Below are 12,964 nucleotides of genomic sequence, written 5' to 3'. Positions count from 1 at the left end.
ACTGAGTGGATAAAGGGCCCACCCCACCTACAAAACAATCCAGAGGACTGAATGATGTAGCATCATGTGTGTCCAAATCAGAAGTGTTTTCAATTAAAACAAGTCCTGATTGAGAACGGCGCTCATCTCCCTTAAGGGTGTAAAAGCAACAAACCTGAAATTGAACACATGTTGCTGGCACGTTGCACGACCCGCGACGACATGAGGGGGGAACAAGAAGAGTTTGATTTCCAGTTTATTGAAATAAAATAAAAAGTACCCATTAAAATCTCAAAGCTCCAAGAAGTTATATTAATGCAGAGAAAACAAAAGGACTGGCCATGGAAAAAAAGAGGCATGTGTGAACATAAGCTAGTGCCGCCAGAGGTCTTAGGTCTGTCCATGAATTATCTCCGAAGGCTGGGAGAGGAGATACAGAAGAAACGGAAGGTCTGTGCGTGGTGAACTCTGAAGGCCAAGGTTAGCTAAGCTGGAAACTCGTGTTGCCGAAACAACATCAAGCAGCACGAGAGTGGATGGAAAACGGATGAACTCATCATCCATGCATTTGATTGGCCTAACTCCATTACGCCCAGTCTCAAGAATCTAACTAGACGCTGGAGATAGGCAGACACAGAGACATTCAGAAATGGATTTCTAGAGTGCGTGTCTGTACATACACGTTGCTTTCAAACTCGCTCTTAGCAAATACTTAAGGCGAAAGTTTTGTTTTATGATTGTCGCTCAAAACCCAAAGCCACTGACATACTGTAGGCTGATCTCATCGTTCAAGGCCCCAATCTGAGAAACATCACCACTAATGAAGTCAAACTATGTGCAGCTCACAGGGGGAAAACTTCTGTGAAGTTTTCAGCTTTACTTAGTGGGCACTGGGACATTTTCTGCTACACTGAATTTGGAGATGGAAATAAGACAACTCTTTGGTCACATAATCCTAAATATATGACTAGAAGTAATGATAGCAAAGCTCATAAAAAATGGAACAGCCATAGTGATTGACGTTTTGCTGTTTATTTAACCTTGGCCAGTAGGATGCAAGTGAGAATATCACCCCGGGGGGAATTCTACTCTTTATACGGCAGATTTTAAAAGTGCAGTTTGAACTGCACAACTGAATAACCCCCTCTCACCCCTCCCTTTCAGACGACGTATAAGAATCTAAGCTGGCCTGTACAGCTCTTTGAGCTGACTGAGTAGATATTCCAAAATGTTGTCGTTGTTTTTTTCGTTTAAATGCTTCCTCTCTCTCAGTTTGTCTGTTCTGGCCTACTGTAGAAACATGGCAAGCTCCATAGAAGAGGACCCGCTCTTTATGTAGATATAGAGGGCTCATTCTAAGGTAACAATAACACAATCATTCTCATGATTTTCACAAGATTATACAGTAGCTAAAAATTATGAATATCATATTCTGTTCCGCTAGATCCCACAATGTTTTGCACACTGCATCCTTAAAGTCTCAAAAGAATTTCCCAAGCTGTAGGGTATTTTTCCTTCAAACTGACTTTTTTGAACCAGTCAAGGCCTGGATGGGGGATTTGGGTTCAACTCCAACCCTGAGCGGAGGGTCATGGGTCTCGCTTGACCTGGCCGTGGATTGTTACCTGAAAAGGACATGACTACCTCCCTTTGCGTGGGTCACGAGCTGTGTCTGAGAAGACCCACCAAGAGCTTAGTCTATTTATAGGGAAACACATCGCTGCAGCACAGTAATCATGAGAGGAACAGAATACAAGCCCTAAACGTCTGAAAGACTCGTCTCCAAGGTGACATGCCAATTCTTCAGAGGCAACGACGAGAGCCCGGCTTTTTCGCCCCAGCTCCAAAACTTGAATCCATTTCCCGCTGCCCATTCCAAAGCATTAAACTATCCTGTTACTTTTTACCTTGTCGATTTTGTCATTTAATACAAGCAAGAAATGCAACACCTACAAAATTGTCCAAAGCAATGACACAGGTAATATAAGTACAAGTACACTGATGCAAAAACATCAAAATGGCATGTTATTCTTTTTCTCCATTGCAAACAATCAGAGATTGTAGACTAAATGTAGCCTGCTTAGTGTTTTCAGTACAATAATGACTTTCTGAACAAGGGTTTGTTGATGTTGATCAACTTATTTAGCAAATTATGTTCATCTGGTGAGTTTAAATCTGTGAGTAGTAGGTCAAATGAATTCCTTAAACTTAAGAACAAGCTTTTATAACGTATTTCAAGCCTTTTGTATATTTTGACACATATTTACCCCAACTGTTTCCTTCACTTGGTGGACATATAATGAGCTGTAAGACTACCCAAACCTCTGAGGTGCAGTGAAACTGTGACTTTAGGCAGGGATTTACGGTCGTGAAACGCCATACGAAGGCATAGGAGAACCCAAGGATCCACCGCAACTCTTATCATAAAATCAGCTCTATCACACTGAGATGAGCGTCTCAGAGCCATGGAAGAGGAAGAAGGAAGAGAGGTGAAAGAAGCCCAGCAGAGGGCCGGGGCACTGCGGGCCCAGTGATTCATGGCCAGGTGTCAGCGGGCCCCATGCACCTTGAGCCTGGCTGTACGTTTGGAAAGAGATCCGACAGAGGCTGTGACATTCGGGGATAGTTCCTCAAAAAAACTCCCGTGACACTTGCTCCACCACCTCTGCTCTTCAGCCCCAGGGACTCACTAACTCTCGGAGTACACCGAGAGTACATCTCGGAGTACAGTATTCGTGGGGGGGATACATAAAACAGAAAGTATTATGCATTACGATGCGGTAATTTACTGTGATTGTTTTTTTAGAATGCGAGTGGAGTGGGGTAATGGCTCTTGAACGATTTTGCACGGTTTCGGTTTCAACACATGGAGCTTGTACACTCTAGCCAAAGGAGACGTCCAGAAACCCAGGTTTCCCATCAATGTCAGGTGCACTGTAAGGGGACATGGTGCTTATCTGTTCGTGGCTGAGACATTTGCCCTGTGGTTTCAGCAGAGCAGATCCCATTCTCAGTTACAGTTCGGCGTTCACTTTCATGTTATTGGAAACACTGACACTGAGTGTTGGAGCAGTGAGACGATAAAGCAGTTGTAGTTCAATAGGGAAATAGGAGAGCAGGCTAAAACAACACCCGCGGTCTCTTCATTTCCAACCCTCTCTTGACACACAGTGACTCTCTGAGAGATAAATCAGTGTTAAGAAAAATCAACAAAACATCTGCCATTCCTTTCCAGCAAAAGGAAGTTCTTTGTTTCCACTCCAAGGTCAATGGATTATACAACTTTGTCTCCTTCTGCATTTGTTTGGGCACATCTGCACGGAAAGCATATTACAGGATATTGCAACGCCTTTCGCTCCCAGGTCAAGACTGGGGGAAATACAGTGTCAGAGTCACAGCTGTCTGTGCTGTAGGTGCCTGACTAAACTCCAGATGGATGATTGATTTTCAGATCGACCTCTTCAATTCATCCCACTTCAATGGAGATTTCACAGGTGCTTGTACAGTCAACATAATAATAATAAAACTAAACAAAAGAACCCACCAGTAATGACTCCATTGGGAGTGACTATAGACCTACATCTGAGACCTCTGGCCTCCCCTCTCCAGATGGAGGACCTCAGCTGGACGGGGTTTGGCTCGCCTTAGCTTTTCTTCACAGGAAGTACCACTGGTTACACTCTAGGGCTAGAAAAGAAAAGTACAATTCAGCCTGATAGCCAATTACTACCAGAAAGGAACTAGGGGACTCTCTGACCCTTAAGTCTTTCAAGATCTGGTCGGTTGGTCGAACATGCACTAATTCGACCAAATTGTCATTGGTCAGGCAATCACTGGTGGTGCTTTCGTAAAGAAAATAACATTAATTATGAATAACAATTATACTCCGTAGTTTGTTTTAATGATTGTATCGTTGGTTTAAAAGACTATAGGACTTAAAAAATAGGTAAAAACACCCTGATATTTACAACTTAAACTCAACACACAAACGGAAAGGAAGCCTGCTGGTCATAACTTACTGAACATTTACTCGGCTCCAAACAAGTTGACACCATGTCAGCGGAGACGCCGGTGTGGCAGCATTTTGTTAAAAAGGATGACAAAAAAAGTATGTAGGAATATCATCCAAAAGACTAGCATAATAACTTGTTTCTTTCAACTTTGGTGATAAACGCTCAACACTTTTAAAAACACTGAAAGGCCCTGGGTTCAATCCCCAAAGTCCACTGCCTTCCTGTAAGATGAGATTGCTAAGCTATCCCATTTTACCAACTGCTTTGTATCTCCTGAATAGAATATGCACAGGTACACCTGTGTCATGGCAGTCCAACGAAAATCACAACGCAACAATGCAAACAGATACCAGCACGACTAAACTCGTATCGGGTCAGCATGTGTGCAACCGCATCATGCTTCCCGACACTGCAGCAAGGATTCCACTTGTTCCAGAAATGACTCAGACAATGTGTATATCCTTCCTTATCGACCGCCGCAGCTGCTCTCTGTTTTACACACTGCATCAAATGGGCTCATGTGTATGGAACTTAGCAACTCTATGCTCACCGACGCTACGTGTGTGTGTGTGTGTGTGTGTGTATGTGAGAGACACGGTAATCCTATCGGTGTGCAGACAACGACTTAGCACATAAACCACTCTCCCTACGCCACCGCCAAGCTAGGATAATGGCTGCTATAAAGGCTGTGAAAGAGGAGTGTGCAGCAAGTGGCAGCTGAAACGCTGAAACGTGCAGTCTCGACATGTCACCGGCAAACGCCAGCCGTGGTGCGCACCCCCCCCCCCCCATCAGCTATCTGTGAGTGACCCCGACCGTGGCCTATTGATCGTCTAAAGCGTCCTGCTAGTGACCCATTAAAGTATCCCATTGTTGTGTGGCTGACAGACGATCCCCCGTAGAACCTCCAGTGTCTCAGGTACCACCTGTCTAAGGGGAGGGCAAAAACAGAACACCAAAAGCAACGTCAATGTGGAGTGATATAGTGAGGGCTGTAGCGAGGGCGCTGGCGTTATTTATGGGCTGATGAGAAGCATTTAGCCAGGAATAACTCCAATGTACCATTAGCTTAGCCCAGATCTGGTTCCAGAGCAGCGCACTCTGGGGGGGCGCTGCGCCAGGCATTAAAGCAGCGGGGGGGCTCTCACAGAGTTATGGTGTGAACCCTGATGCGCTTTCTCCAGACCAGCAATGGACACGCGCACACACAACCTATACATGATGTCATATATTTCTACCATGGAGATGGGAGACTATGCTGTGCGTGTGTGTGTGCGTGTGTGTGTGTGTGTGTATGTGCATGTATGTGTGTGTGTGTGCGTCTGACAAGGGAATGCTGGGCTCTCCCCCAGACTTGGAGAATGCATCGGTCGTTCCGCCGCAGGACAATATAATGTGCAGCGTATCTGGAATTCTACGCACTCATAGTTGTAAGGACACACACACACACACACACACACACACACACACACACACACACACACACACACACACACACACACACACACACACACACACACACACACACACACACACACACACACACACATGTACCATTCTGCTCCTCCAGCTCGTTCCCTATCTCCCGGCCCATCATCTTCTGCCGGCTGATGACCGCTGCCAGGGCGTCCAGACCAGCGTCCTGGGCTGGACAGACAAAAGACCAGAGGACGGATAAGTGACCGACAGCAACAAACCAGCACTACAGAATCAGCACTACAGCCCATCATCAAGACAAAGACAGACAGACAGACAGCCAGAGACAAAGGAATAAAGAAAGACACAGAAAAGAGAAAAAACACCAAAAATCAGCGACCAATGTAGCTAGTAATACACGTATGTGCACAGGAATGTACTCGCTACACAGCCATAGAGGTCAGAGAGACCGCCGAGAGACGGCCGGGTTTGCCATTCCTTTTTAATGAGCCAATTGCAGGACGGGGATAATTAAGAGTGCAGGGCATTCCACAGGGGGCAGCATCTGGATTGACAGGGCCTCAGTAGACCAGCTGAGTGGACAGTGGACCACATGGAAGTCATTCAAGCTCTGTTATTACAACTGATCCTGGGCCAGGTGGAGAAAGAACCACTGGCAGAACGGTGTAGGAAAGTACAATACAAGTGGAGAACATAGAGATCAGGTGAATCGAATGAGACTGCTGCGTCTCCATCAGACCAAATGTCAACTAAAATAGCAAACTGTTCGTCAGAATCTACACACACAAGACAATGTGATAAAAGAGAGAAGAACATAAACAAAGAAAACAGAACAAGCCTTTGGCCCTTGTCACAGACAACCACAGGAATCCAGTGCGACCACAGGTTCAGGTTCACTATTACCCAACGACAGCCCCAGTAACCCCACTGGGAACGGGGGGAGAGAGACGCTGTGCGGTTTGGTTTCACCGTCTTAACAGCAATCTCCCAGAGCAGACTGACAATAGCCAGAGCCGTAACAGAGAGATAGAGAGCAAGCGTCCCGACGGTGAGGTGCCACTCGCCCTGACTGACCTTCCATGATGCTGTGCTGCTGCTGCTTGATCTCCCCGAAGCTCAGGCCCCTGGTCTCCTCCGATTCGTTGACGAGCCACGGGTTGACCGCTCCCCCTCCGCTGCCGCCGCCGCCCCCTGCTGCGGACATGAGGGTTGTCCTGCGAGACGTGGGGTAATGTTATTATCGCGTTCAGTTGTAAAGCCGAACGCTGCTCTGCTCTTCACCGTCTCCCGCTTCAACAAACCACTTTGCACAAAGACACGAATGAGAGACAAAACAGTGCATGCCACAATAGTCGTTTATGTTATGCTTCTGTTCAAAGCAACGCAGTTTAGGCCTCTACTGTGGAGGTTAGCCCACTCACTCTCCTGACCTCTATCTCACTGAGCAGCTACAACTGAGATGATTGAGTTCAACCCAGATTAACCCTTTGGAGCTAGATTTCCCTTGGTAGTTTGGGCAGTTCCTTGCCCTGATTTCAGTTCTTCCACAGTAAAAGTACACACATTGTTGGTGGCGCCAAGATCCAATCAAGTAGAAAAAGTAGCCCCAATAATAAAAGTTTGTAAGGAATATATATAGCTTCATTGTCTGTCACAATCAGTTTGCCGTCAGGCATCCAAAACTCAGCTCAAAAGTGTCCTGTGTTTCGATAACGCTGTAAAAATCGATACATTTCTACAAAATTAAAAACATGTTAAGCCCCTTAGACAAAACAATTTTTTGCTTACTCAGCGAGTTTGCTGTACAGGTTAGCATAGCACACACGGCGGTCAGGTTGCTATGGGCTCTTGCTGCAGCATAGCGACACACCAGAGGGCTCTGTTGTGATTCGCTTAACACCGCTGCTTGGTTTTGCAGACCTTTCTTTGGTAATGGCTTAAAGCTGTGTCTGGGGGTCCCGGGACTGATTTGTGGTGAGTAGTCCAGGGGTCTTAAGGCCAATTTACACCAGAGCCGTTTTTTTAGTCGGCCGTCAGACGTCAGCTAGAGATAGAATTCCATTCAAACTAGTGCACTGATTTACACCGGCAGCGTTCTACGCCCGTCTCACGGCCGACCAAAGCTTAACTTTACGCTTCACTTCTACTTTCAAGCGTTTCTGAAGTGTCTCGGTTATGATGTGTAGGCCTATTATCTGATGAATCTTGAAAATACAGCGAAATAAACGGCGGCGGTGTGAATTGATACGCCTACGTTACGCTCACGTCTCTCTCTCTCGCCTGCGGTGTAAATTCCCAGTCAGTGTGAGAAAGGATTGGGACGTATCTATTAAGAGCAACATATTCTCTGGTGGAATCCAGGAGACATGACCAGAGCCACAAGGAGACCCCTGTGTGACTCAGGAAGTGATTAAACCGAGACAAGCGAGAGTCCATGTTGTGGTTTTCCTGTCAAAATGAAAGCCTTTAAGTGGCGATACGCTACATCGTCTCTGGTGGATACGTTTGACCCGTTCACATTTCAATGAAACGACCCGACGAATGCGACCGCCGAACGTGACAGAAGCGCACAAACTCCATATTTAGTCAAGCTAAACTTTCCCCTTAGGCCCGAGTGCCAGAGCGCAGATCGCATTTCTGAGCAATTCATTTAACTCGGGCCTTGGTATCAACAATCATCTTTAAGTGGTACGATAAGGGTCTGGAAACAGAGCCCTTGCGGTGCTGCTGTTTGGACGGTGCGGGCCAGAGCCGATACCATCAGCAGGTCTGCTCTGCGGCGGCACAGGGCCTAATCCCGCTGACATGTTTGATAACTAACCCAGCACTTGGAACCCGGCCACTTCCTATGTGACGGCGCCCAGTGTGTGAAGATCCAATTAGCCCGTCAGTGGGAAGAGCTAAAAATCAGTCAGGCACACTTGCTTGGCGGCGGTAAAAGCGGTGGGGCCACGGCCATTGTGGCCTAAACATCAAGGCCCTGATCTAAGAGGCTTGGACAGGCAAGATTTAACTAATTACAGCTATTTCCCAGAGGGCAATCGAGTAGGAGGGAGAGGGTTTTTGGAGCGAGCTGACATCGCGGTACCGCTGGCTCGCAGAAGGTTAACCGAGCCCTTCAGATCGCGGCCCCATGTCCTACTTTGAGATGGAGAAAGTATTGTTTTAGGAATAGATTAAGCTTTACCACTAAAGCCCCAGCCCCTTTTTTTCTCTCTCTACTCCAGTGCTCTCCAAGCCCGGGCTTAGGTTAACCAAGCATGGCCGAGCCAACCCACCCTCCCCCGTTCTGTCCTCCAGGACCACACAGAGGGGAGGGGAGAAGTCCTAGTAACAACACCAATGTCCTGGCTACACGCCACTCACAGTTAAGGGTCCAAAATTAACTAACTATCTTTCTACCTGCCAGAGTGGAAAAATCCAGAGGCCAGGCAATTGTTTTAATGTGTAACTGTGATTGTGTTTTACATGCCAGTTGGTCAAATCTATCCACCACTGGCAGGTGTCGTGTTGGTTTTGGAGCCATATACCTAGAACACTACACCTTGCCTTTTCCTTACAGTTTGGTCGGTAAGAGTGTGGATTTACATAGTTCATGAAAATAAAAACACAAACGTGCCTGAACGCCTGCTTTTGGGCTCATTTTGATCAATTAACAAAACATGTCTTTGAGACATTTGAGATAAATTATTATACCAAATACAACTACTATAGCTGTTTATAATTATAATAATTATACCACGGAGTAAAACCCATCGGGCTTTACAATAAAAAAGTTTTCACACAAAAACAAGACAATTAATTCGGGAGGAAGTGAGCTACTAAGCCTATTTCCTCTTCCTGTCCAAATAAACGCTGGCTGATGGGGTCAGCCACTCTATGCAAGGTAACAACCATCTGTTTCCTCAGCAGTCACCTCAATATGAAATCAGAGGATGAAGAGGATATCAGCGGTGACACCTGGCGCTTTTGTCAACAATTCCAAGTCATAAAGTGATAGCCTGATGAGGAGTTATACACAGAGTCCAGCCTACTCCCACTCTGTGTGTGTGTGTGTGTGTGTGTGTGTGTGTGTGTGTGTGTGTGTGTGTGTGTGTGTGTGTGTGTCGGAAGGTGCCAAACATGTGATCAGCAGTGCGAGGCGCCTGCAAAGCCTCCTAATGGAAATGAATTAGCAGAGGGGTCGGCAGCGAGGCAGGCCTCCCTCCACAATTGATGCTACAGGGAAAGAGGTCAAGGTGCACGGCTCATACCGGATGTCCAAAGACTTTGCCGCCCAAAGTTACTGACCGGTGACTTATCCTCAAAGGGGAGCAGCGAGCATGTAACTGGGAATCATCCAATAAAGTGAAGATTCATTATTTTAATTGGACATCGTGGCGCCGGTTATTCTTTTGAATCGCCGATTTAAAAAAGGGGTGGAAGTCTCATGGCCTGGGTGGGCTTGAATGAATAGGACGGTGGATTGACTAATAAGTGCGGGTGGATCCTGCCAGCACTGACCTATTGTGACAGTACCCCCTTCGTAAATTGACACATTCCTGATGTGATTAAGAGGCTAAATGTTAACACACTTTTTTTTATCCATAAAAGGGTAGACCTAAATGCACTTTTCAATTTCATATATTACCCATGACAAATTAAATCAATTTCAAATAGCATGTTAACAAAAACATGTCCCTTGAGCAGCACAAGACTTTTATTTGAACCCCTAATTGAGAATGAGTCAGCCATTAGTTTGAAAGACAGATTAGTTTGAAATTACAATTACATGTATTTTGAACCCAAGTTCAACAGCCATGCATTCCATTAACCAATCAAGCTTCTGAACACCTGGCTTACATGTTATAGACGTTAAGAGTTCAGCTAATGACCCTCTGAGAGAAAACATACAAAATACTAAAAATGTTTTTTTTTTTTTTATGTTGGTTAATTTTACACGTTAATGATAAAAGGACATGTATTTCAGTCACAGATAAAACAATCAATGCTCCACTTCAATTTTGAAAAAGAAAGTAATCTGATCATCTACGGAAAAGAAGGAAGGAAAAGCTGCAGTGGCTGTAGGCCAATCATTCATTGTACTTTATTTTATTGCATGACAATAATAATATTGCATGACATGGCCTACCTAGAGGGTTCTTCTTTGACCTCTCCTCTGAAGGTGGCGTTGAGATGTTTCTCTCTGGTAACCAGGTCGTCGACTAGGTTCTGTCTCCTGTCAGCCTCTGACTGCATTCTAACATGGTTTTATTAAGGTTATAACGGTTATTGATTGAATAATATGTTGTTACCAGCCAGCATTTCTTCTTGTAGTTAAAAAAAACGAAAACATGACATTGCTGTGTAAATTATGGGAAATTAGAAAGGAGTGATATTACAATTATAATGATATTTTTGCTGCTGCTGTGACACATACCCTTAAGCAAGGTATTACACAAAACACTAAATATGAGACAAGTTTGACATTTATAAGATACCATGTTGCCCTCTATTGGAAAAATGTTGTTACTACAAGTAGATGACAGCGATACAGAAAGAGATATGAACACTAGTTGTAGTCCATATTCATTGTTTGGATATAATTGTATGCATCCAATTGTATATACATGTTTATAATGTTTTCAAGCTTTGTGACTGTTGTTTGACCAATAGATATGCATGTTAACACCCGATGTGTAACACCAATGTTAACTTCAAGGAGGATACATTCGACGGGACGATGAAGCTCGTAGCAGACTCTCTTTCAGCTGGGAGATGTTTTGCTTGAGCTTCTGTAACGACGCTCTTAGTGTCATGTTGATCTGAAATAATCACATGCATCAAAATTGATTATTCTGTAACACTTTACAATAAGGGAACATTTATGCACCATTAATTAACATTAGTTAACGCAATAATGATGATTATTCGAATGTACATAGCATTATCATATGCAAGGGGTAGTGTGTTAACCTGTGTTAACCCGAACACTATTAAATGTTTACATTAATACCTTTGTTAACATAAACACTTTTTCCTATACCTATACCGTTTACCACTAAATAGTAAACATGAACACCATTAGTAAAGGATTATTTGATCAGTTAACTGATAACTGGTGCTAAATAAATGTGTATTACTGCATTAACTAATGTTAATAAAGTGTTAATGAATGTGCCATTGTTGTAAAGTGTGTTATTCTAGGCGTATGGATCAGATACTTTGGTCCTATGGGTGCACAGTGTACCCCACTGCCTCACCTTGGCCGGGTTGCCCCCGGTACGCTGTAGTCTGGACCGTTCATGTATATTCTCTGCTATGTCTTGTGCCAGCCGACACGTTGCGTCGTAGTTCTGTAACCTACATCACATCACATGAGATTTTGTAATTACATTTAGGGCATTTAGCAGACATACAGCGACATACAGTAAGTTCAGTAAGACATACAGTAAGTACATTTGTCAGAATAAAAGAGAAACAACAATATATCGCTGTCGGTACAGTAAAGATGTTCATAGAAACAAGGGCCAAGCAACGACCTCATGAGCTTGTGAAATTATATCACATGAAATGACATCACATGACATACCATGCCATGCCTTGGTATAATATGACATGACATTGCACAGAAGAGGAGTTTAAACCAAGGGTACTGTGTAATCTTTGCTCTACTATGGTTTAAGATGAGCCGTTTTAACATGGATCAAGACGTATTGTTTTAGTACCAGGGCGAATCTGATCACAGTATTGTTGATGTGAGGATTGAGATTGACATTTATCATGTGATAACATTTAGCAATGCCAGGAGTAACTCATACTTACTTGTGTACATTACAGTCAATGGAACAACTCTAGTAACTGCAATTATTCAACATAAAACACAATATTTTAAAGATTTATACGTGTACATACTATAAATATGCATTCATAACGAAATGGTTAACTATTGAACCGACGAGCTGAGGCTAGCTCGCAACCATTAGCCTCCATAACAGGATCCGTTAATGCAAAATGAATGTTAACACCGACACCAACTAAGTGGCCACTATGTAGTTCGATCATTATGACACTTACCAAGGATCTTGAGACATATTGAGATATTTTCGTGTTAGCAAGTATCCAGGTAAGTGTTAGCAGCCTCTTGTTTTGGTGTGACGTCAGAACGGCACTCTGCGAGGTACAAAAGATACTTAGCGATATCGTTAAAGGGACAGTAGTAAAAACATTAATCAATACTCTCTCCCTTCTCTCTCTCTCTCTCTCTCTCTCCCTCTCTCTCTCTCTGATATCATCGCTTTATTTAGGAATGGAGATGTGCATTTGTGGATATAAGGTCACCATTTGTGTGTCACAGGGCTTTTGAAGTTCTCCAGTGATAAGGTCTGAGTCATTCCTCTGCATCTCCCAGTGGGTCTCTCTCTCTCTCTCTCTCTCTCTCTCTCTCTCTCTCTCTCTCTCTCTCTCTCTCTCTCTCTCTCTCTCTCTCTCTCTCTCTCTCTCTCTCTCTCTCTCTCTCTCTCTCTCTCTCTCTCTCTCTCTCTCTATGGTAAATG

At 44.3% G+C, this 12,964-nt stretch overlaps 1 protein-coding gene across 1 annotated transcript in view; it reads right to left on the bottom strand.

Moving 5' to 3' along the window:
* Positions 1-12,568, bottom strand: part of stx8 (syntaxin 8) — a 41,484-nt gene extending 28,916 nt beyond the window's left edge. The window contains exons 1-6 of the mRNA XM_084465494.1: positions 12,486-12,568; positions 11,672-11,771; positions 11,139-11,233; positions 10,561-10,668; positions 6,504-6,643; positions 5,547-5,639 (exon numbers count right to left, since the gene is read on the bottom strand). Of these exons, the coding sequence (XP_084321620.1) occupies positions 5,547-5,639; positions 6,504-6,643; positions 10,561-10,668; positions 11,139-11,233; positions 11,672-11,771; positions 12,486-12,502 (553 nt within the window). The 5' untranslated portion in view covers positions 12,503-12,568. The remainder of the gene's footprint in view (positions 1-5,546; positions 5,640-6,503; positions 6,644-10,560; positions 10,669-11,138; positions 11,234-11,671; positions 11,772-12,485) is intronic.
* Between the last annotated feature and the right edge of the window lie 396 nt (positions 12,569-12,964).

Source organism: Micromesistius poutassou (genome assembly GCF_964030765.1).
Source record: "Micromesistius poutassou genome assembly, chromosome: 3".
Taxonomy (NCBI): domain Eukaryota; kingdom Metazoa; phylum Chordata; class Actinopteri; order Gadiformes; family Gadidae; genus Micromesistius; species Micromesistius poutassou.
The sequence above is the reverse complement of the archived record's forward strand: the minus strand, read 5'-3'. Positions and strand labels throughout refer to the sequence as shown.